This window comes from Natator depressus, chromosome 14 (genome assembly GCF_965152275.1).
Source record: "Natator depressus isolate rNatDep1 chromosome 14, rNatDep2.hap1, whole genome shotgun sequence".
NCBI lineage: Eukaryota > Metazoa > Chordata > Testudines > Cheloniidae > Natator > Natator depressus.
The window spans coordinates 43,880,383-43,898,135 of NC_134247.1; the positions used below are offsets into that span (position 1 = coordinate 43,880,383).

A 17,753-nucleotide genomic window follows, 5' to 3' on the forward strand; every position below is an offset into this window, starting at 1 on the left:
TTATTTCAGGGCAGCTTTCTCACAAATCCATTTAGCTACAGCCGTGCAGGTTTCTGAAATAGTACGGTTCCCTGTGATCATCACACAGCTCTCCCTTTCAGCAGCTCCTGTTAGATGGAACCTGGGGAACAAAGAGCAGGAGTCACTGGGTGTTTAGCTTTACTGAGCAAGATCTTTAGCAGCTATCCCTCATTCGGAGGGGTGGTCTGTCTCCATACTAGCTTCCTTCATCCATACTTTTCTACAGAGCCCTAGTTAGTAATAGGCCTCACAGAGTGGGAAAGGAGCTGGGCAGGCTCACTTCAGTGCTGGAAAACATTGCAAAATCCACTGCGATGATTGACCAATACTGCCCATGGGTGTATTCAAACCCCACTGCTGGGGAGCCAAGCCGAGGAGCCCAGCAGCACCTGTGTGGTCCTGTTTTGTACAACTGTGCCATGTGCACTGACTGGTGTCTGAAGTGGGTGGAGCTTAGTTGGTGGGCGGGGCTTGGGAAAGTATTACCTCTTCCCCCACCCCCATGGCAGCCCTGGTGGAGGTAAACTGTACTGCTCAGCAGGAGAGGGGACCCTGACCCTGCATTAACGAGCGCATTGCTGGATAAGGGCCACCTTACTCAGGCAGAGCAGCACAGCTGAGAGCTAACATAGGCGTGAACTCTTCAGCAAGTGCCTCTTCAGCAAGAGTCTTCCCAGACATGCCCATTCTCCAAAGAGACCCTGACCCCCCTTTATCCTGTGGCTTTGCAAGCACACAGGGGGCTTGAGACTGACCATCTCTCCATGGAGGACTCTGCCTGGTGCTTAACTTTACTTGTGCTCACAGACAGCCTCTGCTCCTGCTAGCACTAGAGAGCACTAACCTTGTGTTCCCACTTGTGCACCATGCAAGACACACTCAGTTTCATAGCCAAAGTAGGAACCATGAACACTCACAGTGTTTCATCGAACGTGGAGCCGTCCACCCAGGTCCATTTCCTCTCTGGGGATGTAACATGGAGTCCAAGCCAAACCAGGTTCAATTGTGGAATACTCAGTATATACGCCTGTAAGTGACAGGACGGAGGAGTCTGGGTGAATATAACCTGCTAGAATTCTCTGGCTTCTTTGCTCTCTCAGCAAATGAAGGAAGAGAACCCGCTATACAACTGTGCAATAGATTTATACCCAATTTCTGTTGTTTCCCTTTCCCAGTCTCACCCCCTCCTTCCCCTCCACGTATCAGTGATATTTTAATGTGCTCTGTAATAGATTTTTCTTAAGCCAAATGTCATACAGCTGGGGCATTGTTGTTTTGCTGGAAGCTCATTGTATTACATTATAACTAGTGACACTCATCTCTCAAGGGGCGGGTTAAGCCATTTTTATTTACTGTACCATCTCCTCCTTGTCTTGGATCACGAGCATTTGAGAGCTCTTCGCTGAGCAGTCCACACGACTCTCATTCCACATTTTACTTTCTTTAGAGACCCAATAGCACTTGTTCTTGTTCGGCAGCCAGTCAGCGGGGCACAGTTTGCACCCACAGCCCTCTAGAAATAGACATGCAAAAGGCAACATTAAATGGGCCGGAAGGTTCTGAACAGTGCTGAGCTTCCCTACGTTCACGAGGGGCTTTCAAACGATAAACATTCTCAGCCAAGACATTTCTCGTTATTCATTGTTTGTTTGTTTGAGGAAAGGCCCATTATTCACATAGCAGATGGAGGTGCGGGTCAGGAGAGAGGTGCTCTGGCAGAGCTGTAATGTGAATATGAATTCATAAGATTGGGCCCACAATTCACATTTTGCAGGCTCAGTATCACACAATGCATTTCCCCCCTCAGGGGGCACCATACCTCTGAAACCAAACACAGCAAAACTGTTGCCTTCCCTGCTGAACCACTTCTGAAGCACTTTAGAAGTAGAAGGAGGGAGGCAAGGGATTTTCTGAGGAGGTTCTGGCTTCCCCGAGTACTCCCAAAGAAATGAGGGCTCTGTGCAGATCAAACAAACACACACACACACAACCACCTTAGAAGAACAGTATTACAGTTGCAAAGTCAAGCACTCAAAAGTTAGGAAGTGTCAGAATTAAGGTTGCCTGTGCAATCTTTATTGGGCCCCCTGGTGCATATGCATTATGATCCAGTCCGTAATTACATGATCACATACCAGTTTTCTCCACCAGACCCCTGCTTCATTCTGGGCACATGACGGACGGTGCTGCTGACTTACTGAGCAGCTGTTCAATATTTTGTTTTCTTCTCATTCAATGTGTAGCCCGAGTAGTACTGTGCACTATTCAAAGCCGGCTCTGAAGGCAGAACTATTAATTTCCTCCTGGGCTCTCCTCTGGCACCCTGCTCTATAGTATCTGAGTGCTTCACAAAACAGTAATGAATTTTCACAGCACCCCTGTGAGATCAGGGGATTGCAATATTTCCATTTTACAGATGGGGAACTTAGGCACAGAGAGTTTGAGGTCAAAAGTATCCACTAACATCGGGTATCCAACTTGAGACACCTAGACTCAGCTCCTCACAAGGTATTTAGGCAGGAATTAGGCACCTAAATGCCTTGACTTTTCAAAGTTCTTAGCGTTCTATAGTACTTCATAAGTTCAGTGCCCAGCTTCCATTGATTTCAGTTACAGTTGCTCAACACTTCTACAAATCAGATGCCAGGGTCTCAGTTCAGGCACCCAATGAATGAGGAACACAGTTAGTGATCAGTTGTGAAAGGATTGGTTTAAATAACTCTCCCCCACCACCAGCCCCAATGTACTCTCTCCCCGGCCTTCTGGCTCTTGTTCCTTCTGCATGCAACTCAGGCAACTTCCTCCTCCATGCTGCTAGGGCTCAGTGGGGCACAGAAATCACAGGAGAGACAGGCTCCCCATGCTCTGTGCCCCTGTCAGGACCCAAACCTTGCCCGCAGCAGCTCAGGACGGCAATTGCATGGAAAGTCCTACTACTCAGCCCCCTGTAGCTCTGGGCTGGAGCACACTCACTGCTGATAGAATCATGAATTTTCAAAGGTTTAAAACTTGGCCAAATTTGGGCAGATATTCACAGGCGCAGCTAAAGGCAGACAGATCCCTGATTCGTAAGCCACCCCCTTGCCAAATGTCAAGTCCCTATTCCAAAGCATGGGGACAGCACTAAAGCTTCTGAAAGAAAAAGTCTCCAGAATTTTTTTAACATGAGGAAAACAATATATTTTCACTAGCCTGGTCCTCATGAACAGCTGGACAGTTTTGGCTGAAATGGAAAAAAAAGAATAAAAAATAAAAATCAGGCTGAGGCAGACCCCTGGCATGGAACGGTTCAGCCTGAACATTTAATCTTCAGCAAAAATAAAAGCAACTGAAAACAGGCTCTCCTAGTGGGAAGTATTAAGTTACATTTGCATATATGTTAAAATAATGTTATTTGGGCTGCAAAGGTGAACAGCTGAAAGCTAGGAAGTGTAAGAAATAAGATTGCCCAGACAAGCTTTAATCGGCCCCTCTGTAAAACATTGATACAGTCTTTAATGACATGATCACATTCTGTTTTTTCCATGAGACCCTGCCTCATTCAGTGCATAGGATGGACAGCGGATGAGTCAGATGGCTTTAAGAAGAGGAAAGATGCTCTCGTGTTGAAAGCACTGGACTGGACTCTGCCACAGACTTCCTATGTGATGTTCAGCAAGAGTCTAATACAAAAGGGCAGAGTTAAGGTTTTATAGACAACTATAAATCTGTCATTACCTAACTTCTGAGTTCTTGACTTTGCAGCCAAAACATTCTTTTAATGTAGTTTTTTTATATAATAGAATTGTTATTACACTATAAAATGTAAAAAGAAAAGGAGTACTTATGGCACCTTAGAGACTAACCAATTTATTTGAGCATGAGCTTTCGTGAGCTACAGCTCACTCATCGGAGCTGTAGCTCACGAAAGCTCATGCTCAAATAAATTGGTTAGTCTCTAAGGTGCCACAAGTCCTCCTTTTCTTTTTGCGAATACAGACTAACACAGCTGTTACTCTGAAAACTATAAAATGTGTCTGTTTCATACACATTGAAAGTACTTTGAATGACCACTAGATGTCACTCCTACTACTTTGCACAAACAGCTGAAAACGGATGCACTTTATGCATCCGATGAAGTGAGCTGTAGCTCACGAAAGCTTATGCTCAAATAAATTGGTTAGTCTCTAAGGTGCCACAAGTCCTCCTTTTCTTTTTGCGAATACAGACTAGCACAGCTGCTACTCTGAAACCTATTTATTAGAGCTGCTTGAAAAGTGAGACTTTCCCAGACAGAAATTTTCAGAGGGTTTTCCCCTTTTTTATTTTCTACCTTTTTTTCTCACCGGAGAAAAGATGGGGTAAGATAAAATGTATAGGAAAGCGGGGAAAAGGTCATGATTTTGAAACAAAATATTTAGTTTTTCTCTGAAAATTTCCCCTTTGGAAAAATTTCAGAAAATTTAAAAATAAATTTTGCCATGAACATTTTTTTTGACAAAACCCTCTTTTCTGATTAAAAATCAGAAAATGTTTCAGCCAGTTGTAGTATTTATCTTGCAGCCATCAAACAGAACAAATGACCAGAAAAATAAAGATGGGAAGATGAAGGTATGGCACGTCTCAGCTATGTCTACGTTATTGTAACACAGTAGCTGAATTTTCAATCAGCGAGTTTGGAGTGAGAGTTCTTCCAGGTGGGCACAAGGTTGCAAAGAGCACAAAGAATAGCAGATACAGTTACCTGTTAAGTTGTTGTCTGGCTTTGGATACAAACTTTGTTTCAAGCAGGACTGGGAATCCTTCAGGCTGGAATTACATTCAGTTCCATTTGTTGTTCTCTGTCCTCTGGTCTGTCCTTCACAAGGACATGCAACAAAAGAGAGAAGGTTAAAAAGTATCAAGTCATCAAATACCATGGGATATCTATCAAGTTAGGATGGGGACAGAGAAGTAGTGTGAGATGGAATCTCACTCATAATCCACCGTAAGGTGCAAAAATGTGGAATGAACATCTTGCACATCTGTTACAGCCAAATAATGCATGTTTCATGTATCAAGCTCTCAACTCTACTTTCTTTATGTAACACGCTTGATGTCTATGGCAATGATGAAATGCCCGGTAATTTATTCAGAAATGTTTTGGAGGCCAAAATATAGAATCTAAATGGAATTGCGGAGGAAGAGGAGAATTCATTGAGCCAAAGAATCTGTGGCACTGAGATACTCACCCCAAACACCAAACACAATCACAGCTACCGCCAGGATGATGTTCCCGGCCCATCCGAGCCAGAGAGCAATCCTATGCCAGCGCGGGCACAGAGCGCTATCTGCAAGAACCAAAACCTTGGGTAAAGATTTAAAAGAAAACATGGAAACTTGCTCTCCTTTGGAGGCTGTGCAACTTACTTCATATGCAGATAAGGATAAAGTTCAGGCTCATGGAATATGAGGAGGGAAATGATCATGCACAGAGTTTAAAATTCTGAGGCCACATCACCCTCACAAGGGCAACATTAATTGTCTAATTAGATGGAAGTAGCGGGAAGCTGAAGAAAATACCAAAGAGAAAAAGATTAAATTTGCTGTCAGGATAGACTAAGGCTGTGTCTACACTAGCAACTGAATGACAAAACTTGTCTTTCAGGAGGTATTGAAAAAACCCAAAGCACCGGGTGTGAACAGCGCTTTGTCGGCAGGAGTGCTCTCCTGCTGACAAAGCTAACGCTTGTTTGAGGTGGAAGTTTTTTGTCGGCAGGAGAGCTGACAAACGGTGGCTACGCTGCGTGCCTTTTAGCGGCACAGCTGTACCAACACAGCTGTGTCGCTAAAAGCTGTGTAGAGTAGACCTAGCCTGAGAGAGATATGTGTGTGTGTGTGTGTGTGTGTGTGTGTATCATTTAGCTGTCTGAGCTGTCCGAATGGGTCATTAACAGGACTGGCCAAGGCTGACCCATAACAGTGGAAATTCTGAGAAGACAGTGAAAAGCCCAGTCACCAGGGCACTGACACCTAGCAACCAATGATCCAGAGTGGGGAGGATTTGCCCACCTCTCAGCAGAGAAGCAGAGCAGAAACCCCAGCTTCAGGACAAAGGACTGGGAGAGGTGAGGGTAATAAGTGTGGGGTCTGGAAAAAGCTTTGGGTCTCTCTCACCTGGGAACTGACTAAGGAAGGAAGTCAAAGAGAGAAAAAGTCTGAAAATGGAGTTCATTAATGCTTGCTTGGTGAATTGTGGCCAGACAAGAATGGCCTGTGTTTTAACCTTTATGTCTCTCGGCTAACCTAAGGACTTCCCGTGCTGTGTTCCAGGTGACTAATAAATCCTACTCTGTGCTGAAGACACTTTTTGAGGTGTCACTGGGGTGAAAGTAACTTAAATTTCTTACAAAAAGAACGAGGAGTCCTTGTGGCACCTTAGAGACTAACACATTTATTTGGGCATAAGCTTTGTTAAAATAAAATAAAATAAAATTTGTTAGTCTCTAAGGTGCCACAAGGACTCCTCATTCTTTTTGCTGATACAGACTAACATGGCTACCACTCTTAAATTTCTTACAGGTACCGTTGTATTGCAACCCTCCCTTGGGGGGCTCAGGGCAGGGGGTTGGGGGGTTGCAATACGACAGTACCTGTAAGAAATGTAGGTGTGGGATGGAGTGCGGGGGGCTCAGGGCAGGGGGTTTGGAGGTGTGTGTGGGGGGACTCAGGGCAGGGGGTGGGGGTGCAGGAGTCAGTGCAGGGGGTTAGAGTGTGTGTTGGTGTGGGGGAGCTCAGGGCAGGGGGTTGGAGGGTGTGGGGGGCTCAGGGCAGAGGACTGGGGAGCTGGGGGGAGCTCAGAGCTGGGAGTGCAGCCACCGAGCTGCCCAGCTGCGTGATTCCTGGGGCTGGCCAGGGCGTCAGGGACCACGGCGCTGCTTGGCTGGCGGATCCCCAGGGCACGGTGACTGCGCTGCCTGGCCGCCTTAGCACTGGGGCTGGAGCCTGGGGGCGCTGTGGCCACGCCGCCCAGGGGCTGTGGGTGCTGGCTTGGACCCACCAGGACAGGGGCCTCGTCCCCCGGCCATTGGCGCTGGGGCCAGGGGCCATTGGCAGGGATGGAGCCCCATCCCCAGCTGGCCACTCTCTTACCAGTGTGCCGCACCAGGGCGCACCGGCCTACTTGCATCTCTGGGTGTCACTGTAAATACTGGCTGGGGTGCAGTAGTGGCTGTAGGCTGTGTGAGTCTCTGACTCACTGAGCAGAGCTCACAGTGTGGAACAGGAGTGCTGGAGCCCAGTAGCTCAGTCTAGGAGGAGGTGAGGCCATTTGGCCTACCCTGAAGGACGCGTGAGACCCACTGGGGATCTGGCACATTGATGGGGTTCCTCCAAGAGACTGTTCAAAAGCAGGAGCGCAGCGCCAATCCTGTTGAACTGTGACAGTGACTCCAGTGAAATTAATGTCAGCAGAGAGTTTGCTCCATAGTGTTGGTAAAGGGGAGATATTTCACCATATGACTGCATAGCAAAAACAGGCTGCAAGCGGCTTCCTCTGACTTGGCTTTCTCCATCCATCCATCCATGCAAGTAAACGTATCCCTCAATGTCTGCTGTGTGCCAGCCCCATCAGCAGACACTTGCTAAATACCCCTGGGGCTGTTGACAAGGTGATGGGAAGAACTATGAATTGGAAGTACCTGACTCCCATGCAGAATCTCAGGTATTTGCAATGGTTCTTCCCGATAGCCAGATGGAAGTATCCATCTTTCACGTCGAGAGGGAAGTACGAGTCTCCTGAAGAGTGAGGGAAGGATCCGAAGCCTGACATATTTTTTCAGGTCTTCGAGGCCCAGCATAGGTTATAGACCTTCCTTCTTGGGGATGAGGAAGTAGTGGGCGTAGAGTCCCTTCCCTCGGTTACACAGAGGAACTTCTATAGCTACTCTCAAGAGGAGTGAGTCCCCTTCTTCCAGGAAGACTTTCTTGTGAGAGGGGTGTCCCCCTGAGGAGGGAAGGAGGCAGGAGAGTGGGGACGGGACCTGGTGCAGAACTGGATGGAATGGTCTCTGTCACAGGGTGGCTGGCTCCTGTCACTTGAAGCAGGTCCAATGTCCTGAGCCATAGCAGGTGCTCCCAGCTGGGCCAGTCAAGAGGGCAGGGAAATGCACCTGGGGAATAAAGGGTTAGGGGAAGTTCCAGTGCGCGAGGACCAGCTGTGAGAAGGAAGCTGACTGAGAGAACTTTAGGAAGGTGCAGGAAGCAGGACTGCCAGAGTCCACCGGGAGAGGAGGCAGCAAGAATCTAACATCTAAAGGGTGATCTGAGGAACTGATTGTTTGTTTAAGTTTGGACAATAAACCTACTTAAAGTCAACTGTGGGTGTGGCAGTGAATCCTTGGCAAGCGGGGCAGAAGCCCTGCCTTGTGACAGTCTCCAAAGCCCAGCAATCAGAAGTTATTGTGCATCGGTTGCTGTAGAAGAATAGACAAAGACTCAAGGGAGGGGACAGAGAATGTCAGAGGGGAAGGTGCCAGAAACTTGTGTGGCTCCCGAGTGTCCCATTAAACTGGCAGCTTGTAGGCAGAGGAAGAGGACTGTGATGAAGAATGCTGGAAGTGTTTTTTCTTGTGCTTTCAAGGTCTCTCCCCATGGCCACGGTGGAGAGAGGTTGGAACCTCCTTAGTGAGGAGCAGGCCTGAGAAGTTGCTGAGCCCACCCTTTGAAAACCTGTCAAGGTTCAGATCATTCCCAAGCTGGGTAGGGCATATGCTTCTAGCTGTGGCCCTGGTAGATCTGATCTTCTTCAGATCTTCTCACTGAAGAGGACCTTGCCCTTAAAAGGCAGATCTTCTATCCTCCACTGGGCTGCTGTAATCAGGCCTGGGGGTGGAGACAGGAATATCTACACAGGCCTATCACAATATCCAAGGCTGTGTTAAGAGGATGTTTACCCATTGTACAGCCCCTCCATTACCAACGCCCTAGCTGCCTGCTTCTGTTCCTTTGGAAGAGACTCCAAGAGGGGGTTCAGGGTATCCCAGAGAGCACAGCTCTACCTGGCTATTACTGCTTGGTAACTCAAGACTCACAGTCCTAGAGAGCATGAGGGAAATATCCTGTAGAAAAAGGGGACAAATCTTTTCCTTTCCCTGTTTGTGAGAGCAGAAGGCAAGGCTCTGGGTCTGTCCTAGGCCACTGACACCATCACAGAGTTGGGGGTAAGGTGTTGCTGAAGGAACTGACACCTTTCTGATGGGACAGGATACACCCCATCTATTCTCTTAGAGACCAGGGGAAAAGGCACAACAGTCAGCCAAATGTCCTTTGTAGGATTTGTCAGCCTGACTGGTGGGAATAACCTTGTCTTTCACCTGGACCTGCAGAATACCAAACAGCTCCACTGCAGAGGTACCTGCCTTGAGCTCCAGTGTATTGGCCCTCTTCCCGAGATACTCTTGAAACTGTCTAGTCATCAGGAGGTGACACTACAGAAAGGCTATGTTCTCATGCAGGACAATGGCATAGTAGTGTCCCCAAATGGGGATTCTTCCATGTCCTGGAAGCATCACTGTCCCACATGTCATCGTCTTAGACACCAGTGTGGAGGGACAGTAGGCTAGGCCGGTGCTGGCTCAGCCAATGCCAGTGCTGATGGAGGAAGCACCAGAATTGGAGCAGGCAGTGGCTGATGGAGTTTCCGCCAAAACCTAGAGTTCTACTGGGGCAGGAGGTTTGGGTTTGTCGTCTCAATTAAGGTTTGAACAGATTCTTGAATGTCTGGCCCTCATCAGTGACTGGGATTTGCAAGATGCTCATAGGAAAGATCACTTGCGTCGCCTTCCTTTTGCGTATTCTGACAAATCTACCAATATCCATGTCATACAGCAGTATCTCCTTGTCATATGAAAGGTTAGGACTTGAGCTGGGAAAATAGAGGTCACCTCTCTTTCTGATTACAGCTGCAAGCAGATTGTGACTGTCTTGACTTCACTATTCAAATCTGCAGAATAATTTCTGAACATGCTTCAATTTTTAAATCCCTTGAATGGGAAACTAGTCTCCTAGTCACTTGCTATGTTGACATTTGCACATAGTTTTCAAATTTTAGGGAAGAAAGTGATGGTTGGTTGGATGGTGCAAAAAGGCTGTGAGAGAAGGATTTAGAAAATCGTCAGTAGACCATGGCAGAGGGAACACGCTCACTCCCTTAACTGTCCACTTCTTGACATTCTCATGTTTGGTGCTTTTAAAATGGCTCTGATATTTTCCTACTGTAACAAAATTAGAAAAGCCACCATGAAGTACAACCCTAGAAATCGCTTTACATTTTCAAGGCTGTCTTCAAAGAGGAAAAGGGCTAGAGGCTTAGAAACATCATTTAAAATAAAAAGAGTAACAGTTTCTAGGCTCCACCAAGTCTGTAATCATGACAGGAGACTTCAGTGCTTTCAATGTCAAAGAACTTAACTTTGAGTAACTTTAAAAACTGTAGCCCATTATTCATAAAAGTCCATCTTACATGAGTTCTCACTGAGATTTAATAAATAAAACTTATGTCCTTAATAGAACAAGATGTTCTGGAGACATACATGGACAAAAAATGGTATATTTTTTTTAAAGTCAAAAGTTGCTTTTCTGTCTTTTAATTAAAAATAATTAAATGATTTGTTAAATTGACTTCAAATTTTCCATTTTTTTTTCTGGCCTCAGATTAACAAATTTTGGGATAAAATGGGGGGAGGAGGGTTAGAGATGGTGTTAAAAAATTAGACTTGTCCTAGAAACTCTTTGACAAGTGCAACTACTGTGGTTCCACAATTTAAGCTCTAGCTTCCAAGGGAAGTAAAGGACATGTGTAGGGACCCACCTCCTGCCACCGTGGCCCATTTCCATTTTCCAGCCCCACAGGGCACCGCATGGGGCTGGAGCTCCTCCTACTCCCTGGGGGCAGAAAGTGGGTCAGGGTTTTCCCCAACAGCATCCTGGACCCAGCCCATGACCCCAGGGGCCTGGGTGCATCACTTGGACAGGGGTTCCAACTCCTGGAGGCTTGGAGGGAGAGAGAGCTGGCATGGACTGGGCTCCCCCAAGAGCCACCCCACAAACCAACACCTGAACCCAGTGGTCTATTTCCTCCCTCTGCGATAAGTGTTTTGCTGCAGCCAGCTAATTAAATTAGTCTTGTTCAAGCAGTAGCAGTTTGTGCTGAAGTTTCAGGGTTCAAACTTTGCTGAAAATACACGATGGGGGTTGCTACAGTGGCACATAACAGAATCTGGTTTTACCCTTGTCCTTTAAAAACTCTAGTAAATTACATAAAAAGAAAACTCTCAAAAGAATGTTATTTAGATTGCAAAGTCAAGCACTCAGAAGTTAGGAAATGCCAGATTTACAGTTGCCCCAGCAAACTTCTCTCTGCTCCCGTGTGCATGTGCATTATGACAATGTATGTCCATGTAATTAAAGACCACTTTTTTCCCAAAGGATCCCTGCCTCATTGCATACACAAGATGGTTGCACAGTGGGGCAGAATTAAGGTTGTACAAGCAACTGTATGTCCGGCATTTCCTAACTTTTGAATGCTTCACTGTTCAAACTAAATAATAGTTTTTAACTTTTTGGATGTAATCCTGCATATACTGTACTGTACACAGACTGAGTGATACAATATCTGGACTGTTAGTATTTAATTTACTCATCAACTGAAATATCAGCTTTATATATTTTGATTCTAAGATTAACAGCAGAACAGTCATCTAAAATGTCCTCTCATTAGTAGCCTGACTCTATTTATAGAAAATATGCTCTGAAAATAGCTAATATATTTACTATTTTACCACAGTTCTGCAAAATATTATTAGGATTTTTTATTTCCAGATACCAATCTTTGCAGGAGAGTCTCGTAAAAAAAATACCAGGATTTATATATTTACATTTTACATCCTTTTAAGTTTAATTTACAGTTCCTTGTATATTCATTATTCCTGGAACACTGAAAGCTATTATTTTTCCTCTTCTCTTTATGACTGTGATCATCTTTGTTGGTATCCCCTGAGTTAAGAGTTGTCCAAACTTTAATTGCTATGAAGTGTGATGACTTGACTCCTCACAAATCTTCCCTATCCAGGTCTGTTCAGAATCCAGTACAACCCCTTGCTGCGTCCCCCACAGTTTTCATCCTTTATTGACCAAGTTGCCCTTCATTTCTTTCTCTTCTCCTCCCCTGTTTCCTAACCTGGGATACTAGACTTCAGTCTCCCTACTTGCCTCTTCATGAATCTTAGCAGATCCTTTTCTCCACACTTCCCTCACCATGTGGAATCACCTCCATGACCCTCTGCACTGACTTCTCAGCAATTTTCCAAATCCAATCTCTTCTCGCTGATCTGTCTCCAACAAGAAATGAAAGACAATTATACGAGTCTCCCAGATTCCTTGTGTTCAGTCTTCCCAAGACTTGACCAGTGCATTGCTCTTTACCTCTGACTTACCCCACTATACTATGTACTGCATCTTCAATACAGCATGAGTATCCACCTCCAAGTGTTTATGAAGTAAGTAGAAAAATGCCATAAAATAACCCTGTATTGTTCTTCACATGTAATTTGCATCTATAGACTGGCAGTAGCTCTGAAGATTTCTGTGACACTGTGTATTAACATTAAAATAAAATGCACAATATTGCATTAAAGAGATTCAGCTCCTAGTTCTGACAGATGGTAAATTACCTCATATTTGCTGAGTCCTAACATACAAGCGGAACATAGAGACTCACACCTGCTCTTTGTTTCTAGAGAAACTTTATATAAATATCTGTGCTACCCGTAAAAACAAAAAAATACATCCAAAAAGTGGAATACAAACCGAAAAAAGAGACCATATTGGTACAAAACTCAGAAGCTAAATACACTTACTGGGATGCTGAGATGGATGCAGTGACTTTGAAGTGGAAAAAGCTCCAGGAATGTTTAAATCTGCATATACTATTTCTCCAGCCATGGCAAGTGCAGAGAAAGATGAGAGGCTACAAGAAGACGGACTGTCTAAGAGTTGCCTCATATTTATGCATGAGCCAAGATGACAGACATATCCAGTAAGAGGAAGTGTCTATCAGAAGGTTTTGACTTCCTTCTTTCCCAGCAATCTAAGAGATAAAGTGTTTAAAGTACAATTGCATTAGAGCTGGTGCTGGGATTTCACATAAACTGTTGATTTTTCCTACATTAAAAGAAAGCTGCTCCCTGGTGTGTTTGGTTCAGAAGCTCTGGGCATTTTAAGAGAAGAAATTCTTATCATTGCATAAAAGTGGAAAACAGATTGAAAAATAAGAACTTTTTAATTACAATTCATATTTCCCATTGGAGACAGACATCTTTAATTTATCTCATCACTAGGGATAGTCATACTCCTCTCTCTAGCTATTCTATTCAGGTTCTATACTATTACACCTTTTAACCTGACTGTCTGCTCAAAGTTGGGAGCTCAGTGGGTCGTTCCAGTTAGGAAGAGATATTGCTGATGGAGTCTGTTACCTTTGATTCAATCTTATTTACAAAGAATGTACAAAGTCCTGTTTCCCCAAACACAGGAGGAACCAAACAGGAGCCAGTGTCCTTGTTCACAGGTCCAAAACTCATTTAGCCTTTCTAGCCCAAATCCTCTCTCTAGGCTACTCCCCTGGCCAAACCATGCTTCTAGTGGCTTGTTCAGCCTCTGTGTCTGTCCCCCTCTCACCCTCCACCCCCGGTTTCTCTCTCTCTGCTCTGTCTGATGCTTCTCTTCACACAGACACACACATATATTTCTGGTCAAACAATACACAGTGGAGTCTTCTCCCACACAGTGCTAATTTCTGGGTGGGCTCACGTCCACCTTTGTCTTAAGTGGGGACCTGTGATTATAGAATCATAGAAGATTAGAGTTGGAAGAGACCTCAGGAGGTTATCTAGTCCAACCCCCTGCTCAAAGCAGGATCAACCACAACTAAATCATCCCAGCCAGGGCTTTTCTTAACTTATCTTAAATCGGGGGTTCTCAAACTGGGGGGTCAGGACCCCTCAGGGGGTCACGAGATTACTACATGGGGGCCACGAGCTGTCAACCTCCACCCCAAACCCCTCTTTACCTCCAGCATTTATAACAGTGTTAAAGATATTAAAAAGTGTTTTTAATTGATAAGGGGGTGGTGACACTCAGAGGCTTGGTGTGGGAAAGGGATCACCAGTACAAAAGTTTGAGAACCACCATGACTTAAATGAAGGCCAGTGGTTAAACCTGCAAAAACAGCATTAGTACCATTCCTTTGAGATATTCAGACTCTTGTAATAGTACTTCCTTGGCAAGCTGCGCCTGGTCCAGGGAAAAGCTGCTCTGTTGCATTAGGACTACAAGGCACTGAGTGACATCAACTCCTACTGAAGTAACAGGAGGAAAGGGCGCTCAGCACTTCACAGGATAGAGCCCTGTGTCTGACGTAGGGGCTGTAGGAGTCAGCCAAGGTTCTGCAGAATTTGTGCCCACAGTAAAATAGTCAGGTTCCCTTGTCACACAGTGACCTGACAAGTACGAAGTACAGTTGGAGGAAAAACCAGCCTTATGCAGTAATGCAGGCACCCCTACGTATCACGTAGCACTTGCGTAACATTAGTTTATTAACAACCTGGTTGATAAATCTGCAGCTCCAGAGTCGTCTCCACCTCACTTCTCTGTCCATCCCTCATACCCCTCCTGTTACTGCAGCAAATCCACCCCTCTGTATAGCAATCTTAGAGACTATGGCAGTGCAGTAAAGGAGGCAAAACAACCCTTCTGATCCTCCAACATCCATGCAGCAGAATCATAGTCAATGGAGCTATTTTGCAGGGTGAACTGGATAAACAATTCAGGCTGCATAACCCAGACATCAGACCCAGGCGTCCACTGCTGTGAAGAGCTGTCAACATGCTTCACTGATAAGATCAACCAAATATGTACGAATGGAGCTGACTGGGAAAGAAAATTCCATTGCTGACCAGATTGTATTATTCACCCCAATATCTCTGAGTTTGCCCCCATCATACACACTGAAGCTCAAGAAGCCCTGAAAAATGTTAGAGGTACAACCTGTGAAACAGATTCATGCCCCTCCTCACTAGTAAAAGCCAGGTAAGAAAAGCTATGCCCACTATTCACGGAAATAATCAACACCTCTTTCAGAGAAGCTCACCTGCCAAATTCCTTGAAAAACTCAACTGAAACAATTTGGGGAATCTGTCTCTGTACAACTTATGAATTCTGGTTAATTGTATGAAATTCCTGTATCACTGAATGCCTCAGCGTGTCTAGCAGGGCCCTTGAGATGTACAACACCCCCCTTTTCCTTTCCTTCCATGGTCTGGAAGAACCTGTAGAAAAAATAAAATAAATCATTAACCATAGATCCAGATTTCCCATGCCCTCAGTGCAGCCAACTCTATGCATCAGGATTTGGACTGAGGAGCCATAGGCGTAGCCATATATGAGTATTGTGACAATCGTCATCATCGTCAGCAATGGACTACCAATCATAAATAATAAATAATAATAATGTACTATACAAACATAAAAGGCTTGTCTACACCACCGCGTAAGTCGATGTAAGTTACGTCGCTCGATGTGAAAAAGCCACCCCCCCGAGCGACATCAGTTACATCAACGTAAAGCGGTGTCTAACACCATACTATGTTGGCAGGAGGCGCTCTGCTGACTACATAGCTTCCGTCTCTCGTTGAGGTGGAGTCATTATGCCGAAGGGAGAGCGCTCTCCCGTCATCATAGCGTGTCTTTACCAGCTGCATCGGTCCAGCTACACCCATGTAGCGTGACAGTGTAGACTAGCTGCCCTTACACTTTTAAAAAACATTCTGTGAACTGCTGTACTCACTCCCTCCTTCACTTTTACACTTCGACAGTTACATGTTCACAGCCAGAAGAGGGAAGGAGAACAAGGGACGGGTGAGAAAGGAGAGGAGACAACGTAGAAGGTGCACAGGGGGCTTAAAATGGAAGCAGGAAGGGAGGGGGATGAGGAATAGAAATTATTAAACAAATTTTTCAAACTTCACTCACAAAGAGGCTCATTCCGATTCTGCCGGTGGGACTGTTGTCCATCAGTAACAGAAAGGGAAGGGACAAGTATCATTCTTTTATAAGACAGAAGTCATGTTATTCCTGAGTGCTGCCAGGCACAAGGAGAGTGGGACTGAAGTGCCCTGAGCTTGCTACCCTTACACTGAGGTACTCTACTGCATTGCACCAATATAATGTGGTGTGTGTCCATAGGCTGATATGCTAAGAACAAAATACTTTATTTAATAAACAGCCTCAAACTCTGACCTCAGGCCTGTGTTCTAGGCTGGTATTTGTGTCAGCTGCACTGGAAAAATCTATATCACAGAAGCCTCACCAATGACCAAATCCTGCCTGATCATTGACTAACTTTGTCCTCTTTTCCTGTGTGATCACTAAATTTCCTGCTGGTGTTAGCATCTGCTCTTTATTTCAGATGCATTTTGTAAAGAGACCTCTTACTCTGCATCCTCCGTGAAACCGTTATGGAGGATGAAAAAGCAGCGTAACTGAAATACCTCAAAGAAAGTGTAAAGGAGTCTGAAGGAGATGCATTAAGTGAAGTACCGAATTCCTATTGGATTTCAGTGCTTAAGTCTCAGGCTCAGAGGAAAAATCTCCTAATTTTGTTTTGTCCTTCTTAAAATATGAGTGAATTTGGTCTCAAGAAAGGAAGGGTCTTTCAGGGCTGTCCTGCGACAACTACCAAAGAGGCTGTTGCAGTACAAGCTTCTGTGTCACGGGGCACCGTCTGCCGTCTCTAACTCTGACCACAGAACCTGCCACTGCTCTGTCAACCGGGGAGGGCGGGGGTGTTTAAATATTATCTGCTGAAAGTTTTATTCCAAAATACTATATCGAAATACACAGTCGTGTTTCCTTTTAAAAAATTAGGACATTTTCATCTAATCCAGAGATACTCGAATCCCACTGAAATTCAACAGGAATTGGGTACTTAACTGCCTTAGGCTGCTTTGAAGTCTCAGTCTAGACGCAAAAAGCCCTATACTATTAACGTAACCGTAAAGTTGCAGTTAAAGTGAGCAAGAGTCAAGAAAGGCAAACGTGCAGGTTTCTACAGCACAAAGCAATACGATGGGGAGCGTTTGTATGTAAAGTATTTTGGTACTTTAAGATACTTTACAGTGAACATTAGAGCAGGGGTGTTATTTGATCTAGGGCAAAGGGGGCTGTTGCCCCCCCACACACACATACTAGCCTTGGTTTGCTCCCCACCCAACTTTTCATAGGTCTATATGCACCTCTGTCCCCTCCCCCTCAACAACCTTGCAGGATAGAACACACATATAACGTTCTACATGCTGACACAATCTCCCCCCATATTTCTGAAATGGCGCCACTGGATTAGAGTAAGTAGCATATAGTTGGAAACCAAACTGTGCAATTATTCAGCAACACCGTGAGGTCTGGGAACATGTATTTTGTGAGCAGAGCAATTAGTGAAAAAATGATGCGGATGTTTAGCAAAGGCAGGTGGCCAATAAGGGGAAAGAATTTGTGGTTAACAGGATGATGCAGAAAAGAGATTTTGCTAGCTATGGCACCTATTTGTTGACCCAAAGTGCTAAAAAATTGTCATCTGATTTTGCTTTCTCCAGTAGGTTTCAAAACAAGTTCTCACCCTGCAAACATTTATGCAGATGCTTCGCTATCCGCATGTGAGC

The 17,753-nt window shown here is 45.1% G+C and overlaps 1 protein-coding gene across 1 annotated transcript; it reads right to left on the bottom strand.

Annotated features, from left to right (window-relative positions):
- Window positions 1-13,072, bottom strand: LOC141998031 (killer cell lectin-like receptor subfamily B member 1B allele B). Its single transcript, XM_074970674.1, has 6 exons — window positions 12,897-13,072; window positions 5,232-5,330; window positions 4,745-4,858; window positions 1,380-1,534; window positions 939-1,048; window positions 1-121 (listed from the first exon to the last, which is right to left on the bottom strand). Exons 1-6 carry the CDS (start codon window positions 13,039-13,041, stop codon window positions 1-3), a joined length of 744 nt encoding a protein of 247 aa, XP_074826775.1. The 5' UTR covers window positions 13,042-13,072.
- Window positions 13,073-17,753: the final 4,681 nt, after the last annotated feature.

Excerpts from the sequence above, each read along its gene's own strand:
- LOC141998031 (XM_074970674.1), bottom strand. The coding sequence starts at position 13,041 with ATGAGGCAACTCTTAGACAGTCCGTCTTCTTGTAGCCTCTCATCTTTC. Across the intron at positions 4,859-5,231 it reads GATTGTGTTTGGTGTTTGGG|GACAGACCAGAGGACAGAGA; the intron begins GTGAGTATCTCA and ends GTCCTTGTGAAG. Across the intron at positions 1,049-1,379 it reads TCCAAGACAAGGAGGAGATG|GCGTATATACTGAGTATTCC; the intron begins GTACAGTAAATA and ends TGTCACTTACAG.